General features: G+C 43.1%; 1 protein-coding gene across 1 annotated transcript; it reads right to left on the bottom strand.

The window, feature by feature from the left end:
• Positions 1-9,481: 9,481 nt before the first annotated feature.
• Positions 9,482-13,513, bottom strand: rplp2b (ribosomal protein, large P2 b). Its single transcript, XM_018763194.2, has 5 exons — positions 13,457-13,513; positions 12,749-12,872; positions 11,738-11,786; positions 9,993-10,088; positions 9,482-9,598 (listed from the first exon to the last, which is right to left on the bottom strand). Exons 2-5 carry the CDS (start codon positions 12,869-12,871, stop codon positions 9,519-9,521), a joined length of 348 nt encoding a protein of 115 aa, XP_018618710.2. The 5' UTR covers position 12,872; positions 13,457-13,513; the 3' UTR covers positions 9,482-9,518.
• Between the last annotated feature and the right edge of the window lie 630 nt (positions 13,514-14,143).

Here is a 14,143-nt window from a genome sequence, read left to right as displayed (position 1 = left end):
CTGGTTCTGCGCGCCGTCACTCACTCCACCAGGGCGTAGCTTAGGGTGTCTTTGTCCAATAAAATGCGCGGAATGCCCAACTCCTGTCCAATAAGGCAGCGCGGCGATTATAGTCCCCGCCCCTCGCCCTCCAAACTAACTCCGCGTGACTGACTGCGGTCGGGCAGCGACGAGCGACACTTATTAGGGGACCGGCGGCGCAGGACTTCGGTCCTCAGGAAAAAAGGAAATATTTGTGTCCCGTCGTTAAATTATTAAATCCTGTAAGATCGCCCATGTGACGTTCTGTCTGCTTCCCCTCCACTCACAGAAGCCGTTTGTTTTCCACTACTGCCCCCCCTTATAAAATGTACAGTAACAGAATAGAGAAAAAAAATGCAAGTTGGAGCTACAAAAGGCAGGAGGAAGAAAAAAGGCAGAAAAAGTGACTCAAGCAGTTGTTGAAAGGATGTAACAACTAGACACTTAGCCATGTAGTTAGACACGTTTGACGCTTTTTGGCTGTGATTTCTAGTGGTAATAATATAACAGCAATTTTTTTTGTTACAGTTATTCGTGTCATTATCATCATCATAATATTATATAATCTAATACATAATATAATTACAATACTTTTTTATATATAATAATAATAATAAGAAGAAGAAGAAAAATAATAAGATGTAATCAATAATAATAATGATTATTATGTCATTGATCTGAGGAGATCTTTAGTAAAACCAGCTTGGATTTCATCCCGTTTCTGTAGCCGGGCCTCTCTGCATTCGGCTCATTCCGATCTGTCAAGGTTCAGGTTTACCGCGTTCATCGCATTTTCCCGCTGCTCGTGCTTCTCAACAGGGTCAGCGAAGGCCAAGCTTGAAGAGGGCTCTACTTTTCCCCAAAGGGTTGTGTTTCCACAGCAGCCTCCCAGCCTCCCAGCTCCAGCCTGACCCCCCCCGTGCGTTTCTGAAGAACGTGTTGTGAAACCCCGGGCCGTTTCGGCCTCGCGTTTCCCTAGAGGACGCCCCGTCTTCCAACGCAGAGCCTCCGCTGGAACTTGCGAAGCGAACCCGTGACTAATTCTGTTATTGCCCCCCCCCCCCCCCCCCCTTTGTTCGTACCGAATGGAAACATGACCTCTGCGCACCGTTGGGCCCGGAGGTACCTCGCTGGACGGCATGTTCTCAGATACATTCTCTGTAAACAATATTAATATTGTAGCGACTTCAATGGGGACAGCCCATGGCGAGAATGAAAGCCTCGTCGCTTTTTCCAAAACCAGCAATCTGTGGTGCAGAACGGACAATCCAAGGCCTCTGCGAGAGCTTCCGCCGCTCCTACAGCATGTATAAAATAACGAAAGAGAAATGGGGGGCTACATTTCTTCATGATACATACTGCCTCCCTTGTCAATGTTCCCGACCAGAGCCCTGCTTTCACACATTAAAATTACACGTACAGTAGGACTCGTATACGCTGTTTCGGTTACCGCGGTTTCGCTTAACAAGCGCGGTCCGAAAAAAATTCTGTAGAAAATTCCAGAAATGCGGTAAACATTCATAATTTACATTGCGTGTTGTTCTGAGTAGCGTGATGAAATGTTGTGCGGTCCCACCCGGGACGTTAATCGTCCCTCTGTCCAGTGTTTCCATGCTGTAAACGCTACCCACCCGTTAGTCACTTAGTAGCGTCTCGGTTATTAGATCAACTCTCACGGTATCGCGGTGCTTGTGTTCAAGTAACCCTTATTTTGCTTATTATAATGTCTAATCATGCCTAATTTATAAATTATCATTAACTTTATCATAGGTATGTACAGTATATAGTGTTTGCTACTATCCATGGTTTCAGGCATCCACTCGGGGGCTTGGAACCTATTCCCTGCAGATATAGGGGTCCTACTGTACTGTAGTAATAAATGCTAGTATTTACTCTTATGATGCGCTCAGGAGGCCTGAGAACGGGACCTTGACTTCTCTTTCAGTGACCGTGAATGGTCATCTATATAGTAATGGGGACAGCTGGTACTCTACTGGTTAGAGCTGTTGCCTTTGGACCCAAAGGTTGTTGGGTTGAATCCCACTTTTGCTTGTAGTCCCGTTGAACATGATACTTGTAGTGAAGTGCTCTAGTAAAATTACCCAGCTGTATAAATGGATAAATAATTGTAGGTTGATGGACACTGTGAGTTTTTGTTTGGGGTAAAGTGTCAGGTAAGTTGTGTGGTAAAGTCTTCCCTGTCTTCAGCATCCAGGTGCAAAGTTTAAAGTTCACTCACAGAATGCAACTCGCTCCGTTGCGCCTCCGTAGGACATTTCCGGGGTTGTCTCCGTTGAATGTGAACTTGTTCTGGGTACTTATGTATCCTGGGAATATGACATAGACTCACTGGAATGGGCTTCACTCAACTGTTCAAGAAACCTTTACCAGAAAGTTTGATCTGTCCCTGTCTGTGTTTTGTTGAATCGTGTCCCAAATTTATATTTAGATTTATTTATCCAGCAGCTGCTTGGACTGTGAGAGGAAACCAGAGCACCTGAAGACGTACACTGCTAGATACACTACTTACACTGGGTCACTCATCCATACATCAAATTCCTCTTTTGATGAAGCTATGGAACGTAGGCTGGTCACTCTTATGTCCTTTGTCACAAAATGGCAGTTCTGAGGAATTCCGGCATTTATGGACGCTCTTCTGGAACCTTCTGGATACTGCAAGTATGTGGTTACACCTATGAAACAGTGCAGCCTTTCGACCTTCGAACCCGTTCTCCATGTACGCACGTGTGCTTCCGATTTCTTGGTGTACCGTCTCAGGCTGTGTGTTGCTGTGACCCAGTGTTTTTCTAAAAAGAAGAAAAATTTTAAAATACAAAGAAAAATAACTGTCCTAAAGTAAACAAACAAAAAAAAAGATGTTTTCATTCGCACCACTTGAGTTCAAATGTGTTTTTAAATACGAAAATTAAAGAAGTAAATAAATGGATCTGCACTGACACGTAAAACAGATTGAATAAATAAATAAATAAAGAAAGAAATAAATGCTCTTACAGTTGTACTGTTTTTCTTTGTACGTTTGACATACCCTTTCCAGGAGCTCCAGTGCAAGGTGGCCTGCAGATTCAGCGAATGTGTAGAAGATGATGAAACGGGCAATAATACTGCAGTGGGGATCATTATAAACAATACATAAGGGTTAATGTGTCTAAAGTGCAGAGGCGACGAGAGGACATCGCCGGCGATAGATGGCGTTCGCTCAGGGCTGCGGAGTCCGCTCTCGTGGCGTTTCGCTGTAAACTGGAGCTCTGGGGCCTGACAGCATTTAGCGCTGATCTCGCAGTCTAAATTCAGCATTTAGCTCAAGCTGCAGTAAACGTATCATGTTAAATAGGGACGTATCTGCTGCTTTTCAAGTTTAGGGAGCATAAATTTTACATTTACAATTAACATTTAATAATTTAGCTGACTCTTTTCTCCAAAGTGATGAACAACTCACAGAAAATACAAGTGTTCATTACATTAGCAGAAAGAGACACTTAGGTGCAGACGTGTGATTCTGAAGTAGTTTCTTTCCACCATATGAACCAATGTTCATCACACAAGTAGATGCATAAAACCTTATCAGAATATCGATGATTCCTGATCACCATCCTAGTAATTTAACACCCTGGTTATGGCCTACAAAAGCATCAGTAGTACTACTCCCAGATACCTAGAGGACTTGATCATCTGCTACACCCCAACCAGATTACTATGCTCCTCTACTTCTGCCCGCTTGGTGGTCCCATGAACGAAAGGTAAAGCATGGAGGTTCTTGGTTCTGGCTCCATTGCAGTGGAACAACCTTCCCCTCCCATTCAGAACTGCTGAATCACTGTCCACATTTAAAAAGGGTCTCAAAACTCATCTCTTCCAGACTCACTTGGCCCATAATCTCCTAACTTCAGGTAAGGTGTAAATGTTCATTCTCTAGAACTTTAAGATGACGCCCAGATAAACCTTTACACAGCTACTCCTGTAATGTAACATAAATGTTTATACGTATCTCAAAAAATATATATATATACATATTACTAGGCTGGTGATTGGGGGGCGGTGGCGCAGTGGGTTGGACCGGGTCCTGCTCTCCGGTGGGTCTGGGGTTCGAGTCCTGCTTCGGGTGCCTTGCGATGGACTGGCGTCCCATCCTGGGTGTGTCCCCTCCCCCTCCGGCCTTACGTCCTGTGTTGCTGGGTAGGCTCCGGTTCCCCGCGACCCCGTATGGGACAAGCGGTTCAGAAAGTGTGTGTGTATGTGTAGGATGGTGATCAGGAATCGTCGATATTCGGATAAAATTTTATGCAGCTACTGGTGTGATGAACATTGGTTCATATGGTGGAAAGAATCAAACTAACTGCACTTAAGAATCGCACGTCTCCATCTAAGTGTCTCTCTCTTTCTCCTAATGTAATGAACACCTTGTACTTTCTGATATGGACGTTGCTTTGGAGAAAAGTGTCTGCTAAATGAATACATGTAAATGTAATTTTTTTTTGAGATACATACAAACACACAGAGTGGCTGAAGCTGTTCGTCCCAAGCGGGGTTGCAGCAAGCCGGAGCGTAACAACACAAGGGGTGGGGATGGAGGGGGAGGGGACACACCCAGGACGGGACGCCAGTCCATCGTAAGACACCCCAAGCAAGACTTGAACCCTGGATCCACCACAGAGTAGGCACAAGCCAAACCTGCCGCACCGCCCGTGTATATCTATATATTAAGTTATCCTGCTGCTGACAAATGTTCACTCTAATGTGCACATATGTCCATTCATTGCTGCATTAAGGAGCAGCAGGTGGCGCAGTGGTTAAGGCTGTTGCCTTTCAGCCCAAATGTTGCAGGTTTGAATCCACCTGCTTGCTATGTTGACCTGAGTAAGGTGTTTACCCAGAATTACTTTACTCTACAAATAATTGTAAGTGCCTTGATGTTACGGTAGGTTTGGAGAAAGGCATGAACAAGTGTTCTAAACATCATGCACCTTCCATAATGATAAGCTGTTGGTTCTAAAAATAATGGTGGTAAAGTTGTGGTCTTTGTACCTCCAAGGGTAGGATGACCATGCGCTTTAGACGAGTCGATTGTAGCAGCTTTAAAAAAAAATGATTAACAAGAAGAGGTCTGCAGGACAGCTTCGTGAACATCAGACCGCTTTCTTCGCCCTCTGAGTGTTTGAAAGACCGCAACTTGAACTGTCCCCCTGATAAAGGTCTTTGACCTCAGTGTGTCTGGCAAGAAGAACAAGCAGCAACTCAAACCCTCCAAGCTGATAATAGCAACTTCTCAACACAGTTACATCCTTTCCTGAAATCGATGCTGTTTATCTACTGGCTCCGTAGCCCTCGTCCGGGTCTATCTTGTCCGGACAAAGGGGTCGATGGCTCGTGTTTTTCTCACCATCTGGTCTGGATTAATTTTCCTGGAGTTAAGCTCTTTGCTCCACCTGTAAGTGCAGCTTTCAAGCACTGGTAAACAAGGGCTTTGAAAGGAAGCGGTCATCTTGGAGAAAGCCAGGTGGACACGTCCAAAACGTAATGAAGATCCTAGTTGTCTGCACTGCGATGTTGATCGCCCATTGAACGCCTTTGGGTGCGGCATAGAACTGTGTTCCAGCCGAGGTTCCCACCCTAAACTGAGTCAAACTCCACTGAGGGTCAACGATGACAGTGCTTAGGGTTAGAGTCACCAGTGCTGCGAGCATCACACCACCCCTTCATGATTCCACCGATTCCACTCCCAGCTCACTGTCCTGCCCTATAGAGGTAAGTAGGATCAGAAAGTCACAAGCGGCGGCATGACAGCGTGACGGCAGCATGGTGGCATGGCGAGTAGCACCGTTGTCTCAAAGCGCCTGGGTGGTGTGAGAGGATGTGGGCTTGATCCCTGCTCAGTCTGTGTGGAGTTTCCTCTGGGTGCTCTGGTTTCCTCCCACACTTCAAAGACATGTCGTTCAGGTTCACCCACAGTGTGTGAGTGACAGAGAGGGTGTGTGTGTGTGTTCCACTGATGTATGGATGAGTGACCCAGTGTAAGTAGTGTATCTAGCAGTGTAAGTCACCACGGTGAATAAGGTGTGTGGGCTGTTAACACTACATAGAGTTCACTGGAAGTCGCTTTGGAGAAAACTGTCTGATAATAAATATGTGGCAGTGCGATCTTCCCTCAATAATGTATTCCTGAAAAACCCTTCATGGAGGAAATCTTATAAGCCAAAGATGAAATTATGATTAGTTTCCATAGTAAAAATACCCTGTGATGGACTGTTGCCCTGTCCAGGATGTACCCCACCCCTGTCTGCGCCCAGTCACTCAGGGTTAGGCTCTAGATCACCACGGCCCTTCTCAGGACAGGACAGACAGTTTTTGAAAATGGATGGTAAAAATATTATGCCTTCTGAACTCCAACTTGACACCCATCTTTTCCAAAATATCTGTAAATCCCATGAAAATGGATACAATTGCACAAGTAGTTCACCTTAGTTACCATACCTCAACAAGTCAATTTACCTGATGCTTTCCCCCAAAGTCATTTACAATGTCATTCTACCTACTATTATTTACCCATTCATACAGCTGGGTAATTTCACTGGAGCAATTGTAGGGTAAGTACATTGCTCAAGGGTACTAGAGCAGGAGGTGAGATTTAAACCTGCAACCTTTGAGTCCACAGACAGCAACTCTAACCATTACACTACCAGCTGTTCTATGTAATTGAGTCATCCTAATAACTCTATAATACTGTATGACTGTCCACCTATTATGCTCCTTACACTTGGAAAACACTCACAAGCAAAACATCCATACATTTGCTTAAGGGTTTCACGGCCTGACGTGGGAATCGAACCTGCGACCTCGGGGTCCAAACACAATAGGTCCAACTACTATACAAAATAGTGTACTGTACTACACTAGGAGCCCTCCCCACACATAAGATGCCTGGTAATGTAATGGTTAGATCTGCTCATTTGGACCCAAAGAAATATGACAATCAGTCTTTATGTATTAATTCAACCTTCAATTTGGAACAAGAGAAGAGAAAAGACAACAGAAATCAATGGAAACGAAGTAAATGAAGTCACGCTCAGAACAAGCCCAGATGGTTTTGACCGTTATTATTACAAGGGCTAACGGAGGTTGAGAGCCTAGCAAGATCTATTTCTAGAACATTTCAGCTGTGGCCCCCAAACCGCTCGACACACCAAATCCAGATTTGGCACTCGTAAAAGTGAAGGTGTCCTGTACGCCGAAGTAGGGGGCGTTAAATGAACTTCCTCGCAAAGTCAAATTTTTTGCAGCTCGAACAGCTGTATCTCGGGATCTGACCGCACACAAATTATGGAAAAGAGACAATGAAGTTTCATTCACCGCAAAATAGACACAGGTTTCAGGGTAAACAGGGTACATCAGAGCCAATGCGGTTTCATTCACCACACAAAACAATGGAACAAGGTACATCGCAGGTCGCTGGAGGGAACATGACTGAGACGATCAATAGTAAATCCATTCTGATTCTGAGGAAATATGGTTCTGGTGTGTGAAACAACCTTCATGTCTTGCAAGGCCATGGGAATTAAAATTTCTATCTGTCAGAAAAAAGGTTCTAGAAATTTCCTGGGCAAGAAATGACTTTGTCTTGGTGTCCATGGGGAATGTGACTACTCAACGACCCACGAAGGACCTTGACCAGGCTGGGGATGGTGAACCCTGATCCGGTCAATAACGCAGAGCCCAGAGAGGAGCTCAGCTGGTTTCTGTGCAGGTGAAAGTTCTCCTTGTGACAGATAGTAACAGGAACATCTTATCGCAACAGGAAGCTCTTGGGACAGCCCATGTTGACCCATCCTTCTCCTCACATTCCAAAGAGGGGTTATCACTCAAATATCCCTCAGATGTCATATGGCCCACCATCTAAAATCGGAAGATACATTTTAAGTTGCCCGCATCACTGCCCAAAGCTCCCATATAGGCCGATGACTTGAGTGGCTAGAATTCCAACCGACAGCCAGTTACCACATTAGCAAAAACTAAATACCCCGTTGTTTGTTTTGTTTTTTCTGGTTTCATTACCGTCAGCTTATAGGTCATACACTGCGTTCTTGTTACGAACATTCAAGTTGCGCATTTTTGAAGATACAGACTTTTTAGATTGTTCATCTGAGCAAAAGTGAACTGCACTTCCACAGCCTTCCTTTAGGTGGCAGTAAAGTGCACACAAACAGAGTGGGGGGGTCTGTTAATTTCACTCTGCAATGTTTACAACTTGTATCTGGTGTTTTGAGTGCTGGTGATCAATAACGCTACGACAAGCATTGCACATTTGTAGAATAATTAAGTCAACAATAGACATTAAAAAGACATCTGTGAGATGGTGTATTTTTATTGTAATTTCAAATTAGCTCTAACTTTAATGTAGCTCAAGTTGATCATTTTAAAAGTCTTAGCATATTTTAAAAATTTATTAGTTACATCTGATACTTGAACCTAGTCAGTGAATAGATTTAGGTCACTATTATTATGCTCTTATTATCTTTACAGATAAGAAAAGAGAAAAATGGAATGCTGACAAGTGCTACATGTTGTTGCAAGTTAAGAAAGGAAGGTAAAATAAGTCCTGTGACTGATTTCCTGTGTTTCTAGAATACTATGGAAAAGTGATACTGTATAGAAGAGAAAATGCAAAAAGTAAATGACAGCAACATTTAATTTTTACATTTTTTGTCAGAAGTCAGCCCCTGAAGGAATTGAGAGACGTCTATTATTAAGCTTTTATTCATGGTGATGTATCAATTGAATTTACGAACAAATCATGCTATGAACAAACTTTTGCTCCCACTTTAACTTCAGGATTCTGTGGAACTCATTGCCATTCCGTTTCACACACTACTGCCCCATTTATGTTCTGATTTTAGTAGAAAAATTGATCAAATTTAGAAAAAAAATTAAGTTTATACACCTAAAATTTACACCTGTGAATGAACATGGTGTAATCACCTAATAAACACCGACCACAAGCTATGCAAATTCACTTGTAATAACCTAGAACTATATCGGCTCCAGTTAAACACACATGAAAAAAGAGGGATGTTTAGAACTTTAGTTTGTAACTCTGAAGTCTTTTAACCATATTGCAATAAGCAGAAGCATAAGAACAGCCATAGAGGTAAAAATCAATTAAAAACATGTGTATCTATGCATATCTATATATGAAGAACAGCTTTTGATGTATGATGACCGAGAGTGAAGCGTGCACTATTATGCATGAAACTAGTAATCAAATCCTAGTGAGTCTGAGAAAGTCTCCAGTAAGGATTTCTTGATGTCTTTGGGTCTGTTATAACAGCAGGTCAAGCCTTTGTGATCCTCCACTGACCCTTTGAGAAATTATCAAAAGCAAACTAGGTTGCTTGCATAACTCCAAGCAGAGCTCTCCGGGAAAGAAAAACAAAAGTCTTGACACAAATTTGTGAAAACAGTTTATTTGGTCCTGAGGTGACACCTTAATCAAACAGGCCGAATCCCATGTCGTCGTCGGACTCCTCAGACTCCTCTTTCTTCTCCTCCTTCTTCTCTTCAGCTGCTGTTGTGAGAGGGAGAGACACCGGTCAGCTTCTGCCATTATTATCTACATACCTACACAGCACACGCACGGGACACGAGAAGCAGTTCACACAAATCACTTTTTTCCTTTAAGTTGTGACTCTCGCCACCTTGTGGACAGACACAGAACTGTCAGCCTTTCAAACACATCCAACCCTTTTCCACATGAGCTCAATACAACAGGTTAGTGTTGACCATTCAGAGCTGTCATTTGCGCTGCAAGGAAGTCGTATGGAATGTATTTGATTTGCGAATTACAAAACGTACAAAAGCCTTCAAAAAAACGATTAGTACTGACACTTCGAAGCACAAGAAAACATCAGAGGCTGGGAAAACCAAAGGAGCCCCAGCAGGGCAGTTGAGGGGATTCTCACCAGCGGCAGGGGCAGCTGCTCCTCCGGCTGCAGGTGCACCAGAGCTGGCCACGGCGACAGCACCCCCGGCAGGCACACTAGCCAGCTTCCCGTAGCCTGAACAAGAGACAGTGTATGAGAAACAACCGACGCCACTGACACAGCAAGTGACTCTGTCCCTCGCCACCGGCCCATTCTTGTCTGGGACTATTTCACCTCTTCATATAATGTACAATAAACCAAACCGTTAATAGCCCATATATTACAGTTCAGTTTAAAAGCCCAAACATCCAAGCAGCTGGGTCAGCACAGTGATGTGACTCTTTAAAGGCACACTATACCTGGCAGCCAGAAAGTGACGGCATATCAAACCAGAAATGAGACATCTTGCGTGACCAACTCAGGACATATCGTATATTCACTAACATATTGTGCTCTGTTTATATATTCAGCAGCCTGTAATTAAACAATTGGCTAGCCTGCCTGTAATGTTGCTTCAGAACAAAATTTCAAATATTTGCCAACTGTACGATGGGCAAATATATTTCATATTATGAATAAATGACACAAAATGCCACTATGTAAGAACATACTGAATGAGAGCACCAAACTAGTAGTCTGCTTCAAATTCTTAGTGGGCTGGACAAGAACAACACTAAAACCCTAAGATACTCACAAACCAACTACTGCAATGCAAGAAGGCTTGATAACCCCAACGAAACGCACACGTTGGCACTGTGTGAGTCAATGTGGTGTTTGGGGAGGACATTAAGCCTCTTTATGCCAAGTTGTGGATGTATGACGGCAGTGCCTCATGTTTTCTCTGGGCCTTCATGTGCAAGGTGTTGAGGTCTGTGGAACTCGGCCTGTTGTACAGCCTTGATATAAGCACAGAGAATGTAATATATCCTGTTTACACTGAATACAATGTTTAAAATATGTTTATAGCTTTGAATGGAGAAGAATGAATATTATGAAACAATTAGACACTAATGTATATTTAAGGGACTTGGGAAAAACATTTTTCCCATATTGCATTAAGCAGGAACATAAATGTAGATTATCTTAAAGTCATACTCAACAGATTTATATGTATGTATATTAAAAAATGCACCACCACTTTACATTATAACATCTCTCTCCACAAATCTGATCGCCAAAACCTAGAGAACCTGAACAGTCGCTATGGCTCACACAGATTCTTGCCACTCGGTGGCTAAAATCAAAAGCACAGAAGTTCTCAGTTCTGGCTCCAACGTAGTGGAATGATATCCCCATCACACTCACAACTGCTGAATCTCTCTCAAGAAGGGTCTCAAAACACATTTCTGTCAGACTCAGTTCTGTCTGGATTGCCTACGTACGCCGTAAAATTACAGAATTTGTCACAATTACCTTTGTATTTAAATTCTATCAACTGTACACGCTGCTATTCATATAAGGCTGTTATTAATGTTGTCTGTTTTGAAAATGCTGAATGAATACTGGCTTAAACAGTGATATCTGACATAGTGCATGTCAAGAATTGTGTGCTTGCATCTATATCTCAGTCTGTTAGTGAAATTAACTTGTTTGTTTTCTCTGAGTTGTATGTTGCTTTGGAGAAAAGCATCTGCTAAATGAATAGAAATTGAAAAGATAAATTTAAGTTTATTCAGAGAAGCTATATCATGCTTGTGCCATACTGTTCAAGCAGTGAAACACCACATACTGTGAAATAACAGTAGTGTGGGATAAATTAAGTGCATCTGAACACATTTACTTACCTTGTGCAATCACAGTGTCTATGTTCTTGCCATTGAGCTCAGAGATCACCTAGGAGACAGACAGGTCATCAAGTGACAGGATGATCAACAAGGACAAGGTAGAAATGGCAACATTTTCACCGTGAGGCTGCAACACTGAAATGACAGATGTGCAGAACTATGGTAACAGGATCGTCAATCAGTGGCTTCACTCTTCGCAGTAATGTGAATGTAACTTTCCTCTGTGACTTTGCACAGTACACTACTACATGCCAAACAGAACCACTTATTGGGAATCACTTGCATCCACATGAACCTGCCATGACATTCAACCTACAATGCATAACATGCTTTCATCATCTCAGGAGTTTACTGTGGATCCACAGAGATCCTTCCCAAAGTACTGCTAAAGTTCACCAAGACACTCCAGGCACTATACAGTTCCGGCAGCTGGTAGCGTAGTGGTTACGGCTGCTGCCTTTGGACCCTTGAGTGAAGTGCCTACCCTAAATAGCTCCAGTAAAAATGACCTAGCTGCATAAACAGGCAAATTATTTTAAGTAGCTTAACAGTGTAGGTCACTTAGAAGTGTCAGTTAAATTAATTAATGTACATGTCAACATAGGAATGTGTACATGTGTAAATGTGTAAATGTACATGTGACAAGGAAAAGTACCCTGGCACCTCAAGTGTGAAAACAAAATTCATATTGCCTGTCTGGCAGGTGGTTCTGTTGTAATTCATACACACCCAGCAAATGTATTTTAAATCACTGCACAAACACTACACATTTATTCTTTTCGCTGATGCTTTCTTCCAAAAGTGACTAAGACACAATTATTTACCCATTTAGACCTGTGTAATTTTACTGGAGCAATTCAGAGCAAGTACCTTGCTCGAGGGTGTTACAGCCGGAGGTGGGCATTGAACCTTTGGGTCCGAGGGCAGCAGCTCTAACCACTATGCCACCAGCTGTCCTATAAAAGTTGATGTGGGGAGAGAACATGACAGGGTTGCAATATGATCCAGTACCTTCTCCATGCGGATGTCATCAGCCTCAATGCCCACGCTGTCCAGGATCTTCTTGATGTCTTTGGCCTGGGGGCTGTTATTGCCGGCAAGGCTGGCCAGGAGGTAAGCAGCTACGTAACGCATCCTTGAGACAGGAGAAATGGAAGGTGGAAGAGATTCATAAATACACTGAGGGCTGCTTCCCTCACAACACAAGTACTGTACAGTGTACTCACCCACCCACACACACACAACTTTGCCTCTGCTAGTAACTACCCCCATTTTACACTTTAAAGGTAATGATCTTATCCAGTGGTAGCTAACACCACGACTAGTAGTTACATCGACAATGAATACCAACAACTGCTGGCCTAACAAGTTCGGGTTCTTAGTGAACCAGACATCTCAGCGGGAGCTGCTGAGCAACGACAACGTGCGAAATGTAACACTAACAGTAAATGTATTAAGGTAAACAACCCCAATAATTTGCTATAGTCACAGTCTCTTGTAAACTTTAAATTCATATTCCAGCTAGCTAGTCGATGATTACTGAACATCCACGTGGTGGTTAGCTCGTGCCCGTGACACAAGTACCGCAGGTCACACAGGTGTATTTTTAAAATACTGGTGGCCAGAGAGATTAAGAAGGGGATCCAGCATGCTTTTTACAACAACCTGTGGTAAATATGTGTCAAAAAACACAAATTTTGGTCGTAAACAGAGACTCACTTGACAGAGGGGTTATATGCGTGTTCACGCCGGAATTCGCAAAGGCTGAAAGGAAGGTAATGGACGACGGAAACGGAAATGTACACTCGATAGGCGGGACCTACGCCTTCCTCACTGCGTTTCCATTGGCTGAAATTTTGATGGGCGGGAGCCCAAGTGTACTCTGGATAATACCGAGGGTGGGGAGATATTAATAAAAATATGACGCATGTAACGCAAAACAGACGCGACGTTCCACTTACATATAAATCAACAAAGTCCAAAAAAATATTTTGACGAATTTACTGGGTTTTGATATATTCAAAGTCTAGTTTTACTCACACCAGTTTGTCAGCTGAGCCAGCATCCATCGCATCGGGTTAAATCAGGGAAAGAACAGAGTGAACGGGATCCCTCAGTTTACCATAGTACAGCGATATGCCTAACAGAAATGCCATGGGGTTCACAGAAGTCTGTTTCCTGAAGTAAAGTCGTTCAGACTGGATCTTTTATACAGCACCCTAGCCTAGGGCTTAGATGAAAATTGGGAGTAACCCCTTCCATTGTGAAACACATTGTCAAATGATTTGAGTAGGTAGCTGCAACAGAAAATAACATGGTAAAAAGCAGCTGTGGGTGAAACAGCCCGGGACTGACTACAATTTGAGCTGAGCAATGAAATTTCACACAATATAAAGAGCAGGTGAC

The sequence above is a fragment of the Scleropages formosus genome, chromosome 11 (genome assembly GCF_900964775.1).
Source record: "Scleropages formosus chromosome 11, fSclFor1.1, whole genome shotgun sequence".
NCBI classification, from domain to species: domain Eukaryota; kingdom Metazoa; phylum Chordata; class Actinopteri; order Osteoglossiformes; family Osteoglossidae; genus Scleropages; species Scleropages formosus.
This window is presented reverse-complemented; position numbering and strand designations above follow the sequence as displayed.